Source organism: Gallinula chloropus (assembly GCF_964237585.1).
Source record: "Gallinula chloropus genome assembly, chromosome: 5".
Classification (NCBI taxonomy): domain Eukaryota; kingdom Metazoa; phylum Chordata; class Aves; order Gruiformes; family Rallidae; genus Gallinula; species Gallinula chloropus.
In genome coordinates, this window is record NC_140090.1 from 56,839,312 (window position 1) to 56,855,210 (window position 15,899).

At 42.9% G+C, this 15,899-nt stretch overlaps 1 protein-coding gene across 1 annotated transcript in view; it reads left to right on the forward strand.

The window, feature by feature from the left end:
- Window positions 1-2,222: 2,222 nt before the first annotated feature.
- The window catches only part of DLG5 (discs large MAGUK scaffold protein 5), a gene marked incomplete at both ends in the record, with an annotated part of 103,729 nt that continues 90,052 nt past the window's right edge, over window positions 2,223-15,899 (forward strand). Inside the window, one exon of the mRNA XM_084265573.1 lies at window positions 2,223-2,523. Coding sequence (XP_084121699.1) covers window positions 2,223-2,523 — 301 coding nt within the window. The remainder of the gene's footprint in view (window positions 2,524-15,899) is intronic.

Here is a 15,899-nt window from a genome sequence, read left to right on the forward strand (position 1 = left end):
CCTTAGTCATTAGCCAACAAAGCTTATCTCTCTCTGTATTTTGTCTAGTAAAGTTGCTAAGAAAACCATGGATGCAAAATTAGAAGAAAAGAATCTACAGGAGCACCAGTAACAATGGACCAAACGTGAGAGATTCTGTTGAAAAATCATGCCATTACTTTCAAGTATTGTTTTAAGTAATTGTTTTACAAGATTGAGAAAAATCCCTAAATCCCTTAAATCTGTATCTGCCTCCACTAGCAGCAGTAGATTTCATACCATGATTAAGCGTGTAACCCAAGGCTGTTTTCACATGAGACATAGTCATCTGTCGACCCACATAATAAGATTTGAAACTCAGTTCAGCACCTGCATTCTCCAAATCAGTATGGTAACAGAAGGAAATAAGGCAAGACTTGTTTCCCCTTCTGTCTGAGTCCAGCTCTCTGGACGCTAAGCATGGAAGTGTATGGACAAGAGACTTTCAGGACTTCCAGTACTGCTCCTTCTGTGTCGTTACAGCCACCATTATTTTTGCAGGATCTCAGAAACATGCCCACAAGGCAAATCAACGTCTTTCAAATAAGATGTGAATTTAAGGCTGTAATTGTTTGTGGTCATTCTTCATTCTGCTCCCTTAGCTGTCTGCAAATTAAGGTACCATTTGGTGCAAGTGATGTTGTCAGACTGCTTACCTGTGGACAGAAAGGTGGTCATTACACATTGCTGAATGACAGTGTGCTGCTGCAGAGATACACCTGTGATACATCCGTAAATTGCCTGGTCTCTGGCTACTTAAGAAACTGATGACATTACATTGTTAAGAAGGCGAGCCAACAGATATTGGTAATGGTTAGATCTTTTGATTAAAACTTCTACTTTTATGTAGTCAATGGACAAAGCCCTGAACGGCCTCCTATTGCTTTGATGGGTTTTTGTCCGATCAAATACATTTACTTTGGGGTTACTCGGTTTGGGTTTTGTGTTTGTTTTCCCATGTTCTGCCGCCTCAACGTTTTTTCCCGGTTCAGGATGAACTACATCTTGATGTTTCAGACTGCTGCCCGGCCAGGAGCCCGGCTCCCGTAGCTGTACCGCCAAGAGGAGGCTGCTCCGGCGGGGCTCCCTCCGTCCCTCCAGGAGAGGGCGGTGGCAAGCCCCGCTCCGTCACGGCCGCCCGCCGGGCCCGGCCAAGCCCTGTCCGCCCGTCTCCGGGCCCCCAGGGTGGCGGAGGCCGGTAGCCCCCCGCCCCGGCTGACGCGGAGCCTTTGTCTCACCGCCGAGACCCCGGGGGCTTAATACGCCGTCCCGCCCTTGTGAGATCCCTCCACCCCGGAGGAAGAAGTGGGGCAAACCTCTCGCACCCCACCCCACTCTGGGAGACGACGACATAAGGCACGATGGGGAGGGTCGGCCCGGTCCCTCCACCACCGCCCCGCCTGGGAGCTGGCGCCCCGCCTCCGCGCCTCACAGGGACCGGCGGGGAGGCCCTGACTGACGGCCAGGAGGCGGCAGGGCCAGGCTGGGCGAGAGCCTGCCGCCGCGGCGGGAGGGGAGAAGCCGGCGGGCGGGCAATGCGCTGCTGCAGCTCCGTCTCGGCGCAGGCGGCAGCCTTGTGCAACCAATATGGCTGCGTGCGCCCGCGAATGAAAGGAGGCGCTTGGAGCTGAAGCCGTCTCCCCCCACCCCCTCCGCGCCTCGCGGCCGTGTGGCCTGTAGCGAGCGGAGGAGAGAAGTTGTCTGGGCTGCCCCGCGGGAGGGTGGGGGGTGCCCGGGAGGCGGCGGTCGTCCTTCCCGCGGCTCCTGCTCCCGGCTGTCCCCCTCCCGGGGGCAGGGGAGAGGAGGAGAAGTTGTTTCGCCGCCCGGGGGGGCGGAAAGGAGACGAGGGGGCCGCCAGCTGGAGGAGGAAGAGGAGCAGCAGCAGCCCCTGACGGCGGCTCGCCCCTCGTCTGCCCGAGGGGGAGCGCGGCGGCAGCTCCCGGCCCGGAGAAGGAGGAGGAGAAGGAAGAGGCAAAGCTCGCCTTCGGCCCAGGTCCTGCCCAAGCTACGCTCCTCTTCCCCGGGACGAAGTTTCGCCGGGGGCCGCTGCGGGGCCGCCGGCTGCCGGAGGAGGGCGGCCAGCGGCGCCCCCCCTCGGTCCGCGCCTCCCCGGGGGCGGCGGTGGCGGAGCGGCGGGGCCGGGGGGCGGCGGCGGTGCGCGGCCCCGGCGGGCGAAGTTTGGCTGGCGGCGGCCTGTCGCGGCCATGGAGCCGAAGCACAAGGAGCTGCTCGCCCAGTGCCGCCAGAGCCTGGCACAGGCCATGACCGAGGTGGACAAGGTGGTGGAGCTGCTGGAGGCCGCCGGCGCCCTCGGCCCCCGCGACCTGCGCGACCTGGAGGCGGCGGGCGGCGGGAAGGCCGAGCTGCTCATCGCCCTGCTGCTGGCCAAGGAGCGGGACCACTTCCAGGACCTGCGGGTGGCCCTGGAGAAGACGCAGCCCAACCTGCTCTCCATCCTCTACCTGAACGGCGTGGCGGGGTCGCCGGCGGCGGCTGAGACGGCCGGTGAGCGGGGCCGGGGGGTTGCGGGGCCCGGGGAAGGTGAGGAGGAGGAGGGCGGCAATGACTGCCCCCGCCCACCCCCTTAGGGCGAGGGACCGGGGAGCGGCGGGGCAGCCCGGGTCCCTCGGGGCTTGTCCTCCTGAAGGTGGGAAGGGAGCGGGGTGTCTGGGACCGAGGGTCCTCTTTTTCGGAGAGCGGCGGAGCGAGTCTCCTGTGATTGAATATGAGCTCTCTATCCATGTTTTGTGCACCAGAGCCTTTTCCTTTGCTTTCTGGTTGTGGTCCCTGGGAGGTGCCGCGGATGCTGCACGGTGCCTTTAGGAGAGGCCGCCCCAGCCCGGTTCTTGCTGCCGCTTCCACTCCCTGAAGCCGGGTGCCAATTGGGGACTAGGGCCAACCTCACCCCAAGGGGATTTCGCTCCTGGGGGGCTCCTCTGGGGCCGTCGGCGGCGTTAAACAGTTGCTTCTTGACTGGGAGAAACTGTGGATCCCCTCTGCGGCGAGTCGGCTGGAATAGGCTGGCTGGCAGGACTCCAGCAGATGTGCGTTTGAATAAACATTGTAACTATTTTTCTCGGGACAAGCACATGTTTGTTTGAGGCTGTGTTATCGTAACTTTTCTTGGTCATTAGAGCGGGAAAGCAATTGATTTAACTGGAAATCCAGATGAGGAGAATTCGAGTGTAAACCTTCTTAACCGAGTTAGGCTTTGACCCACAGGTCTTCATCCGTTCTCCCCCCTCAACAAGCCACAGTCTGCTTTTATGTGGACAATATCAGTCTTTAAAATAGCTTTTAGAAAAATGAATTTGGAGAATATATGCAAAACCTTGCAAGTGCAGCAGTATTTCTGGATAAGAAATACTTAAAATGAAGTAAATGGTGATTCTGTATCATTGATTCAAAACATGCAGTTCTCCAAGTGATGTATGATCCTCTTCCAGCATGCATCCATGTTGACTGGTTCAGAAATCTGGGGTCTCTTTGGGTTTTGTTACCAGATTTGGGAATTGCAGGGTGACTACCTGTTTACGTAAGGAACTGCACTGGAAAGGTTTCCTGGCTCTTATAAACTATACATTCTCTTCAAGACAGTAAAATCCTTTAAGAGCTGCCACCATCTGGAAAATAGTGCTTGCATGTGCAGTTCCACTGTGTACTTTGCCCTTATTTGATTTAAGCTGTTGATGCTATGAGTTTGGTAAACACACACAAATGTGTGAGGGTCTTACGTTTTGTTTTATATCAGTTTATTAGAGTGTATAATCTTTTGTAATGAATATATGGCAGGACCTCACAGGATGGGGAAGAATGGACTGAACAATAGACCTCAACACTTCTAACATTATGTGGCTTGACATCAGTAGGAGATGAGGGCACTCGCTGCCTTTCAGAGAGGGACCCGTGATGTTTTTGTATGATTAGATTAATGCTTGGTCTTGTCTTGTTGAGAAGATGCATTAATGACACAGGGCTACTAACATTTCCCAGCCTTAAAAACAAAGGTGTAAAACATGAATGGCAGGAAAAAATGAAGTAGATGTTGGATATAGTAATACTCTTTATTTTTAAAATATAATTATTAGAATTGCAAAATGTATCGTAACACTAAGCGCTCTAGGGAATAGTAGTTTCATTGGCAAAGTGAACTATATCCTGCCTGTCTGAATGTGTTCATGAGACTCATCTGAGTTAAATTAAAATCTGTGTGGGGAAGGATGTTCCCCTGACATGATGGGTTTTAAAATGTTACTGTTTTCATTTATCAGCAGTGGTGAAGAGCTAACATTGAGAGTTACAGTATCATTTCCCCTTATTTTACAAATCTGTGCACAGGAGATGGGTAACAGTGTTTAAGAACAAACTGTCGTGCACATGGGAAGGTAAAGAACCTGAGCCTTTGAACACTGTTGAATGGATTCTGACTTGAGCCCCCTGAGGAGGTCTTATGGTAGCTATTCACGAGGCTGCATGTATGCCCACTGAATGCCTCTGAAAAATCTCGGTCTGTGCATGCATTTGTCCTGGGTGAGTTATGCAGAAAGTTTGTTTGAGGGTAACTGCGGTAGAAGGTTGGGGTTTTTTGAGCCTGTATTCAGATGTAACTGTTTTTTACTCTAGCATCTCCCTGTTGGAAGTCTGACCACCGCTCTGCTCTTCTTGTGTCATTGAGGAGTTTTAATCCGTTCCACTGGTGATGTTGAAGGCTGATGAGTCAATTTGGTTTTTTCCTTTGGGTGTAGTGGCAAACATGGTAGCAAGGACAACTATTAGATTTTGTAGTTAAAATACTTAAGTGAATCATTCCTTAGTATATATGATGTAAAATGCCTCTATTCATAAAGGCAAAAAAAAATCATCTTCAGCATCCCATTGGTGAAACCTATCTGGTTGAAATAATTAAAAATATTACCACATGTATATGAAAAAATTACAGTTTACAGAGGTGCACTTAATTTTAGTATTGTTTGGAAGAGGAGGCTAATATAAAGTGTATGAATGCTTGTTAAATATGAAAATTATTTAAAACCAGTGATTTCTTCTAGTAGTGTTTATTAATTCTTTTTTCCCATTGTGCTGTTGTTGCAAAGGAGATGTTGAAGGGTAATCAGCAACATAATTTTGTTCAAAGTTGCAGAATTCAGCAATCTGCTCATTGCACCAGTAGGAGTAACTTTGCTTCCATTTTAATATACACGACGTGTACCATTAGTTTGTGTTTTTCTTGGTGTTTTCTTACTTTTAATTTTAAGTATCACCTCCTATTGGACTTTAAAGGAAGTATGTAAACTCGGCTGAAGCTCAGGCTGTTATTTATACCAACAGTTCTTGTGGCTGGCTGGACAGTGTAGAGCTGACACTTCTGTAAGTATTTATCTACACAACATGGAGGGAAGTAAACACCTGGTCTGACTGCTACAGGCAAAGAGCTGGGGTTCCAGTAGCTCCCAGAACTCTTCCACTATAGACTAGAAGAGACTTAGTCCAGTAAAGACTCTGTCTTAATGTTACAGGGAGCTTTCTTTTCTCTGTGGTATTTCTTCCAGTTTAGTTCCAATTTGAATATACTTGGCTTCTATAGTAGCTTCTAATCGTTTGTTTTAAACCTCAGCCTGTGTAGTGCTTTGTGGATAACAATTTCTCCACTGAAATTTGTATTTTCAAGCTTGTTTTGTTTCTTACTTGAGAATAATGTGCCTAACAGTGTTAGTAAACAGTGCAAAATCTAGCAGGAAGCTGCCTTCTGTCAAAGTAGGAACTAAATGAAGTGGCATTTGTTCTGTTTCACTTATGTTTAGAGACACACTGATGCTTCCACGAGCAAGACCTTCCACTTTTGTGTAAATGCTTCTGTGAGAAATTGGCTATGTCTCTGTGAAAGTGATTGTTTGTTGGGTTTAAAATGTCCCAGTACTTTGCACAAGGACTAATTCTTTAAGTAGTTTCCCAGGTGCTTTTATTTCTTAATTTTGGGGTTAATGGGTGGATTATTATTGCCAAGTCTTTCCGCATATTAAAAAGTAAATACTAAAGGCAAGCTCTGTATGTATGAATTTAGGAGATGGAGAGCTGGGACCCACTTCTCTTTACTGGCAGCACTGAGGAAACCCACAAGAAAGGTAGAAGTTCCAGGATTGTCCCTGAGGAGCTGAGAGGGTGGCTGCTTTGGGCTGGTGCCTCTGTGATGTGCTACTTGTTCCCTGTCCCCCACAAAATGCTGACTGGTGGCTGGCAAGAGGAGCTCGTAAGCAGGAATGAGAACTTGAGCTGTTGAGGAGCTGAGAGACTGTATGGAGGAAGGGTGCGAGATGTGGAGGTGGGATGTGCTGTCCTGTAGGAGCAAGTGAGAAAGAAGGAGGAGTCAGGAGGCTCTGGGGTGAAGTGTGGGAAGAAGACAATAGAAATGCTTGAAGATGAGAAATAATGCTAGAAATAATATTCCATTCCCTGGGAAAGCAGAGAGGGGAGAATGAGGAGAAGTTGTAAAAGTGTAATTTACTGACTCAAGGATAGAACTGACAGTTTTGCAATTAAGTACAATTTACACTCCCTTCCGTCGCTGAAAATTGAAGAGTGGGAGAAGTAGAGCAGTGTGTCTGGGTTTTTTCCAGACCTGTTATTAGTTCTCTGGGTAGCTTCGCAAGCCTTCTTATAGGATTTCTTAAGTTGTGCAGATGAAAAAGCAGACAGTGTTCAGGTGGCACACTGGGAGAAGTACAGTACTTCAGCAGCGCTGAGCAGTAATTAAGCTTGCTAAAATTCCCAGTGCTAGTTTTGTACTACCTGTGTCTTCTGATGATCTCAGATTTGTGGTGTCTCTTGGAATTGGCGGGCTAAAAAACGCAGGAAGATTCCAGCAAGTGTCCAGATGGGTATTCCTAATGAAATGACTAATAATAATTGAATGGAAGCAGGCTCTCAATCCCAAGGAAAGGAAATGTGTGTTTTAGTTGTTCACAGATCCCAAGGGTGGGATCAATTAAACTTTTGCTGTGCTAAGGGAGAGGGTGGAAAGCAAGCTGCCCACAATAAACTCGCTGGGACATGGTTGTCATCAGTGTAAAATAAATAATTTTTGTAGTATCACTGCATACAGGTATTAAAGCTGCTTTGGACAAACACAGGACTTGAGGTCTTACAAAATTCCAGAAAAGAGGAGGAGACATATATACATTTTTTTAATGGCTCTTCTAACTTCTGTGTCTTGAATTAGAAGCAGAAATTTCACTTTCAGACATGATCAGTAAAATTAGTGAACAATTTCCTTTAATTTGCTCCTTATTTACTTGTTAAAGCTGATTATTGACTGCATCTGAGATTTGAGATCTTCAGCTTGATTTAACATTCTCATTTAGCTGTCTTGTAGCTTTAACCAGTGTTGGTTGCAATGATTTTTTTGGACCTCTGGGTTAGATAGTGAAGACCACAGCCACCACACTGGTACTGACTGGCTTTCCAGTTCTGTTAGCAACTTGCAATTTGAGCTAAGTATTCTATTTTTTTGTCTTTTTTTTTTTTTTTTTTGCTTGCTTTTACCACTTTGTGGTGGTTGGTGGTTTTATCTTTGTTTCTTTCAGTTTGCTGCTTAGCTTCGCTTGCTCATGTTAATGTTCTTTATCACTTTAGTCCTAATTGTTATTTCAGTTATTGTTTTATAGCATTATAATTTCTTATTAAAAACCCTGGCCATTGGACAGATATTAGTCTTCATAAATTACTACTACTTTTGACTTTTTTTGGTAACAATTCTTATACTGTAAAATCTAAAGAGCAGAGATTTCATGTTTTAGTAGTGGTTCAGTCCTCAGGTTCTTTTGGGTGTTAGAGTGTGAGGCAAGGAGTTCCTGTGGATGTTTTGTTTGTTTTTAGGTATAAACAATCTTAATGTTTTACATGTAATAGAGTGAAAAAAATTTTTCTGAAAAGCTTTCATAGTATTGTATTGAGGTAGCAAAACTTTTAGTGCCTATAACATTGCATAAAAAGAGCTGTAGTAATGAAGTTGTGGCATCTAGGGTTCTGTGACTTTCCAAATTATATTGTGTAGTTAGTGCTGAAACATTATTTGTGACCTTCAAGATGCTAGTCATTAGCTGCTATATTGTGAACAGTGATAATGTAGAACTGAATCATTCTGGTGTAGGAGCTGGAAACTTTGCAACTGACTGAGCTTTGCCTTGAGGCTAGCCAATACTTTTCTTCTAATGAAAACTTGAAAGAAGGGTGCTCTACGGTAAAGAGATGAGTGTTGTTAGCGCCTCTTGAGTACTGGAAGCAGGCTCTTCCAAAAGGGCTGGATTTTGAGCTTGTCAGTGTTGCTCTGGTATATTGATTCCTGTCAATGCCAGATAAAATTACAGAAATGTTGGAGGTCCATAATACTGTAGCTTACAGACCAGTTCCAAATACCTAATGTGCAATGCTTGCTGTATAGTTGGTATACTTGTATGCTTGCTAGATGTGGTCCACCAGCAGGTGTGTTGATGGTGACATTTAGTAATACCAGCATCCCTTGCTGTTGGAGCTGACAAATAAGATTGAACTTGGGAACTCCTGTTATAAGTTGTTGTGCAGGAGGCATCTGATAACTATTTGTGGCCTGAAGAAACTGGTGGCAGCTGGTGGGGTACCTTGAATTGATAGATCTTGGAAAAGCTGAGGGAAGCACTTGGCCACATGGAGGGAAAACTATTTTTCTTGACAATGGATAATTGCTGGCAATGCAGAATGTCTTACTAGAACCTGAAGACCCTTCTTACCCAAACTGGTTGTTGGAGGAAGTTAAAAGTTAAGTTCATTTTATATAAAAAAACCCCACCATCCTTTTCCTCAAAACTTCTAAAGCCTCCAGTTTCACAATTCCTGGGTTGAGTTGCTCAGCGGTTTCCTTGTTTGCAGCATTGATTTGTTCTGGAGAGCTGCTGCTTGTGTTTTAGAAAAATCTTAGGGTGGTTTTTTTGTTTGGTTTTATTTGGTTTTTCTTTTTGAGTTGGCTGCTAAAGAATTAAAATTTAAATAGGCCATATTGCCCTGATTGAGAAGCTTTCCAGGCGTGCAACCGGCCTGTAGCTGGGAAAAAGAAAGCAAGCAAGAATGTAAAACCAGTTAAGCATTTTCAGCTGGAGAGTTGGGGGGATTCAGATGATAAACCAAGAAATTATCTTCTTCCCAACGGTCTTTAAACTTATTTCTAAGCTGGCTTCCCTAAAAACCCAACAGGGAACATTTATGCTTCCAATTATTACTATGCCTTGTGATAACTTTCTAGCCTGTTGTGCCCCCTTCTCCTTTATCTTGGCTTTTTATTCTACCTGAACATAATTGCTGATTCATGAACGTGGTTATTATTCATGTACTTACCATCCAGCATGTGAGTAAGCCCCACTTATATGCATCAGGTTAGGTGTGTGCAAGTGTTGACAGGACCCAGGCCTTTCATACTAAACTGTTTGGATTAGACAGTGTATTCAGTGAAGTAGCACTTTAGGTTTGAGCCTCAGAAAGTGAGGCTGATGGCTGTTTGCTTCTCAGTACTTAGTGTAGGAAAGCATAGCTGTAGTAGTTTGATGTATTTTCCATGAGGACTGAAAAAATGTGGTTGGAATTCTCCACTCACTTGGTGAAAGTGAGATGCGTACTGTTGATGTTGGTGCACCCAAATCCTTGTTTTTCAAGTATATTCTCTCTGAGTCAGGCTGGCAGGTGTGTGAACATATATTTTTCTTTAAAAGCATCAGAACTTTTGGACTGGGGGAATAAAACTAGTGTGCTAAAGATCTGTATCAGAATTATCAAATGCAGCTATTAAATTGCTACATAGATGTTCATGTTTTACTTTAATATGTATAAAACAATATTTATCTCTCTTATTGTTTCTTTTTCTTGTTTGCATTTGTTTTTCTGGCAGATAGTTTTTTTCTTGTTGTATGCTTCTGTGGAAAAATAACTCTAGGAAGAGAGAGTTTTGAGACTTCGGTATTCATCTGGTCTTGCTCTTTTGAAGAGTACATGATTTCAAGTAGTCTTTCTTGTTTATGATCTTGCAGGAAGAGAGGTTGTTTGAGTTGTTGGGAGCTCTTCAGCTACAAGTCAACAGGCGATTGGCAGATCTTGTTTTAGGGACTTCTTGTCTTCAGGAATTATTCTTGTTACGCAGTTTAAAGTCCCCTTAAATGGTTCATACATGATCTTGTGAACATTTGCAATGATTTTTAAGGTCTGCTCATCACTTAGATTGTGATGATCTGTTTTTCAGGTGACGTGCAAGTGAGTGTATGTTTAATGGCAGTGAAAGGTTATCTAAAGGTTTTCTTTGAAGCTGTATGCATCACCACAATGAAAATACTCAGGTATTAACTTCACTACTTAATCTTTAAGATAATCATGAATGCTAGTCTGTTTTTTTCCCCTTCTGAATGCTTTTATGAGAAAATGTGATGTTACTTGAGAGCTGCTTAACCTTTAATTCAAGTTGGGTGTGTTGTATTTTTAAAAGATTTGCTCTTTTAGTTTGTTAAAGGCCATTTGGCTTCAGTGGGTGTGGTTGAAAATAATATAAAAAGCTTAAGTCTTAAACAAAAAGAAGAAACCCCAAACAAACCTTTAAGGATTTCACTTGTAATTGATCAGCTGGCTTGTTGCTGCTGCATAAGGTAGTTCTTGAGCTGGGCTAGCTCTTCATGAGATATGTAGGTATAACTTGAAGTTTAGAAATGACAATAAAAACACAAAAAGCAATAGCAAACACCTTCAGAATTACAAGATGCTTATGAGGGAGTTCACTTTCAGTTAGGTTGTTTTCACCCTGAAGTGTAGGGGTTTTTTCACCTTCTAGCAGAAAGGGGTATTAAAAATGTAACTTTTCTTGTGTAGTCTCTTTCTTGCTTCTGTGGCAATGGTCCTTGGGATGCTCAGACTGCCTGTTTGGTCTTTATTTAGATATGCTGCAACAGCTTTCTTTTGATGCTCTGCCAGTGCACAGGTAGCCTTTGCCTTTATTGCAGTGTAAGTTTCCTAGTCCTTCCTTAATGGCAGCTAGAAGTCATTTTCTGAATGATGCATTGACTGCTCCTTTAGGTTAAGGGTCTGATTAGTCTACCTTAATGGGTTAGGAAAATCTGAATCCTGTTGAGTAACGTGAGGCTGACTTAGGTATAGACTGCAGACATAACCTTTGAGATATTTAGTGAGCTGTTTTTCTAAATTGATGGTTTGAAAATGTGTAAGCCACATTACAAATATATTCATCTGTTACCCTGGTAATGAATCTTCCTTGTTTATCTGGTATCTTTGCAGTAGTCAGGCAGATTTTGTGAGCTGCATTGCTGAAAGTGGCAAAGCAGGAGAATGCTGCGAACCAGTTTTGGTCAGAGTACTTTCTGCTTTGGATTTTTAGGACTTGGTAAACTATCAAAAGTATTGCTATCGATATGAAAATCAGTAAATATATGAAGAAAATCTCTGTCTGTCAAGGCTGGTGACAGTCTTGTTCTGTACAAGGTTGTTTGGATGAAAACTGTGTATAGTATGTGCTGGACTGGAAGAAAACACAATGTGTAAATATTAAGCTGTTTTTCTGTCTCTGAGTTCATCTCCAGTGATCTGCTGTGCATACATGACTTGCCTAAAATTTCATTTGCCAGGGAGTATCTCGTCATATTGTCTAGAATGTCAGATCTCTAATTTTAGAGCCAACAAGTGCTGCAAAAAGCCAGGTTCTTAGTATGGTTTGGTTACTGAACTTCTACTCTTCAGGGATGCCTGATTTCCTCCTTTTCAGCGATACTCAGAAGGTAAAGGTAGGCTAATGAAACTGAGGATTGCAGTGTGGCTATTACCTGGCTACGGTGATGAGCGGTGTACTGGATGTACTGTGCTGCTTTGTAAAGGATTTCACGGTGCTGTGCTGCATGTTGCTCAGCATCTCTGGGAAGTTAAGTTCTTTTAAAATTCTTCTGCATCTCTGCATTGCAACAATACAGTTTCAAGTTTATTGGTTTTGCATGGCATCTGTTTAGCTTTCTCACGGACATATGAGCCAGATCGTATCTGAGGGTTGTAGTAGCTGATGAAGGGAATCCACATAAAATGTTCTGTGAATTCATTTTATCAAATGTGTTTATATATCTATATTGCATGTTTGCATATGGACATTTTTAATACATGCTGCTATAGTAATGAAAAACACTTCTGGGGGAGAAATTTTTCTATTGAAAGCAGATGAGACTTACAAAGACCACTTTTCTTATCAAAATGGTTTAGCTTATTCCTACAATCTATTGAAAACAAAGACAAAACCAACGAACCAAAAGTAAAGTTTTGCTGATGTATGGTTGCATAGATTATCATTATTGTGTAAGACACAAATGCACTGTAATCACTAAAACCATTTTGTAGCATATTGTGGTGAAATAGCAGCCAGTGGAAGGTAATGAATTTGCCAGGGCTAGAGCTTCCTTGGTCTTTATGACAATGCAGGGGGGGGGTGAGTTTGGATCATTTGGGCTTTAGGATTTCTGACCTTGTAGAATGGATCACAAGACCTTGGCCTTTGATTTCATTCAGTCTAATATCAGACGTTTGATATTATCCACATTTTATGTGTGATTCTTAGTATTAAAAGAACTTACTTTTTTTTAATCTTAGGTTTTCTACATGTGTTTCAGAAAGTCACTAAGTGCGTGCTTAATTTTCTTAATGATTTCAACAGAACTTTGTTAGCTTGTGGAGGGGAGTCTTGTTTGCGTGGTTAATACCTGTTCTCTATTTTCTGCTGTTCTCATGTGGGTTTTTTTCAGCTGACATGAGGTGTGTTGTGAGGGCAGGCTTCTTGGCTTTCCCAGCAGATCACTCTGTGTCCTTTCGTGATGGTGGTGTTAGGGGACCTGTTCTGTATATGCACAGGTGCCCACACACAGACTTGCACATCTTAAGAGATCATGAAATGGAATATGCTGGTTGAAGTGATTTTGTTAATCTTGTTTAATACTACAGAACTTTAAATGTTTTGTGGTGTTGTCCCTGGCCCTTGCAGCAGTGTGATTTTTAAATAGGGCTTATAATTAAGGTAAAACATTGTGTGACATTGTAAACTGAAGAACCTGATCCCAGTTTTGCTTTGTAGAGGATGAACATGCAAGAAAGCACTAGTAGGACACTAAACTGTGCATCCCCGTAAGATACATATCCTTATGTTAATGACTTTTTCAGTGATATTCAAAAACAATCAGTTACATGGTTTTCAAAATCAAATTCTGATCTGAAGAAATACATAAAACGTAAGATGTCTGATGTTTATATTCTGAAGTTATTCTGGCTAGCAAAGTTGTTCTGAGCATTTGTAAATAAAGGTAATAAATAGATGTGGCAAGTTGGGAAGTTGCAATGCAGCATCTGTCTCTGGCTGTTAGATTACAAGGTACACCAGCGGGTAGGCTTTTCCAGAAAGAAGTTTTGAATGGTCTTGAAGAAATGAACTTGTTCCTGAGCTTAGGGAAGTTAGTCTTTCTACTCCAGGAGTTGTTGCTCATTTTGTGTGGGTTTGTTTGGGTTTTGGTTTTTTTTTCTTGGGGGGGGGGGGGGGGTTAAATTGTTTTTTATGTAAATAAGTGCCTTGTAAATAAGCACATGTACAGCCTTCTGAACATAAAATATGGCTTTGTCAAAATGCATATTCATATCACAGGTCATATTGAAATGGCTTTGGGTTTTTTTTAAACTTCAAAACAAATACTTTGTGTGTTTTTTTAAAGGTTTTATTAGTGCAAGGAAATAAATATATATGTATATGTACACACACACACAATACATGCAACAGTAGAATTTCCTGGATCCTTTCTCAGATCAAGAATAGGTTTTAAATAAAGTAACTTCAAGTCCTTGAAAGTTTCATTCTGTTTTCTCTATCACATACAGTGCATATCTGCATTTTTGGCTGGAAGTGGCATCACAGGGAAAAGCTGTTAATATGAGTCTTGTAGACAGCTCTGTGCTCACTAAGAGCTTCATTAAGAGTGAACCTGCTAATGCTTAAGCTAAAAATGTTCTTTTCATGCTAGTATAAAAAACAATTTCAGCTTCAAATAATCCTCATAAAGAATGGCCTTTTAAAGAGAAGATTCCATGCCAACTGCCTTCTGTATAATTTCATTTCTGCCTTTTTTCAGGTGTCTAAGATGAACATCTAGCATTACTGACTAGTTGCTCTGCCTTAGTTTCCTAGTGCAAAGCTTGGGAATAAACATCTCAGAAGTAAATGTCAGAAAGTTAAGTGAATGACTGCCTCTGAAGGACTCAGGAACTTGTGCCATGGAGAAGAGGGAAAATGATGTGTATTCAGAACAGGATGTGAATAATATATTAATAAAGTATGAGGCAACTCATTGCAAGGACTCCATTTGTGATGAAAATCATGTGGAGCTCTGTGAGGGGGGGAAAAATAGATCACGCACAATTTTATGTACTTGCTTAAGCCCTGAGCTTGTTTGCAGAGCTTGGTGACCTTTCATAGTCTCAGGTTGGGGGTAAGATCTAACACACTTGTCAGCTTGCCTTGCAACTCAAGTGTTCCAGTTCTGGGACAGAGGAGAGAGTACCACCCACCCAGGGCTTGGGTTCTATCTGTTTTGTAGCATGGATGGAGTGATGGTGAACTTTGCAGAGATTTAGGGCTGAGAGGTGGAGTGGGTGGTTGAGACAAGTGAAAACAAACTTAGAAAACTTCTCCAGTGGCAATTGTGAGCATTCCCTCTTTGCTTTGATACGAAGTCAATCAAGTTAACTGAGATTATCCTCAGTACTAGTTGAAGTTTGTATGAAGAATTCCCTGCCATGTACAAGAAATGTTTAAAACCTTTTTTACCAGCACTGTTATATTTGTTGCTGTAGTAAAACATATCTGGTTGTGGCATGTCAGTTTGAATGCAAAAATGAAAGGTCAGTATGCTTGTTAGCCAAGTCCAGGGCTTGGATGTGGCCAGGTATGCAGTGATCCATTATTGAAAATGTGTATGAACACTCTGAACTCTATTGTGTTCTTAAATCTGTTGGTTCATGACCCTAAAATTAAGAATTTGCCTCTGGACGCTTTACTACATTTGACTTCCATTATGTAAGTCTATTTTATCGTTACTTTTTCGACTGGTCTGTAAAGCTTGTACAAAATGCCTTTTGCAGTGCATGGGAGATGTAGTTGATTTCCCCAGCTTGGGTGGGGATAGCCCTTGTGAAGTGGTTAGTGAAGATTTATTGCAGTGCTTTCTGTTGCTACTTTCAGATACCCCAGTGGATGTCATATAATGATGGAATGTGAATTAAATGCATTATACAAAGATAAGATATTCTTTTTTCTGTGCTCGAATGCTAGTTGCAGATCTGAAATGGGAACATTAACTCTTAAAACGTACAATCATAATACTGTTGTCAGACACTAAGCAGAAAGCGTGTCCACTTGGCAGTTGGTGGAATATGTTAAACTAGTGGTCATATGCCTTGGTATTGGCTATTCCTGTTCGATGCTGATGCTGTAAGAAAATATTTCAGTTCAGTTGACTTATTATTTCAGCTATAGCTGCTTTACCCTTTTTTAGACATGCAATTACAAAACTTGTCTGAATGTAAAGATACCAGTTCACTTTTGTTGGAAAAGTTGATTCTTAGTTGAAACAGGGTATTTTTGATTTATGGATTCAGAATGGTGATAAAAATGCAGCTGTACAGTTGAGGAGGCTTGAAGCAGAGAGGAGCTCAGCCCAAAGGACAAAATGAAGCTGGGAATGCAGTACCTGCTCCAGTGCTGTTAGTGCAGCCCACAGAAATAGGAGTACCGTTGACATTGTTTTCAGAATTAGTGTCACGGTGCAAACTAGGGCTCATATTGA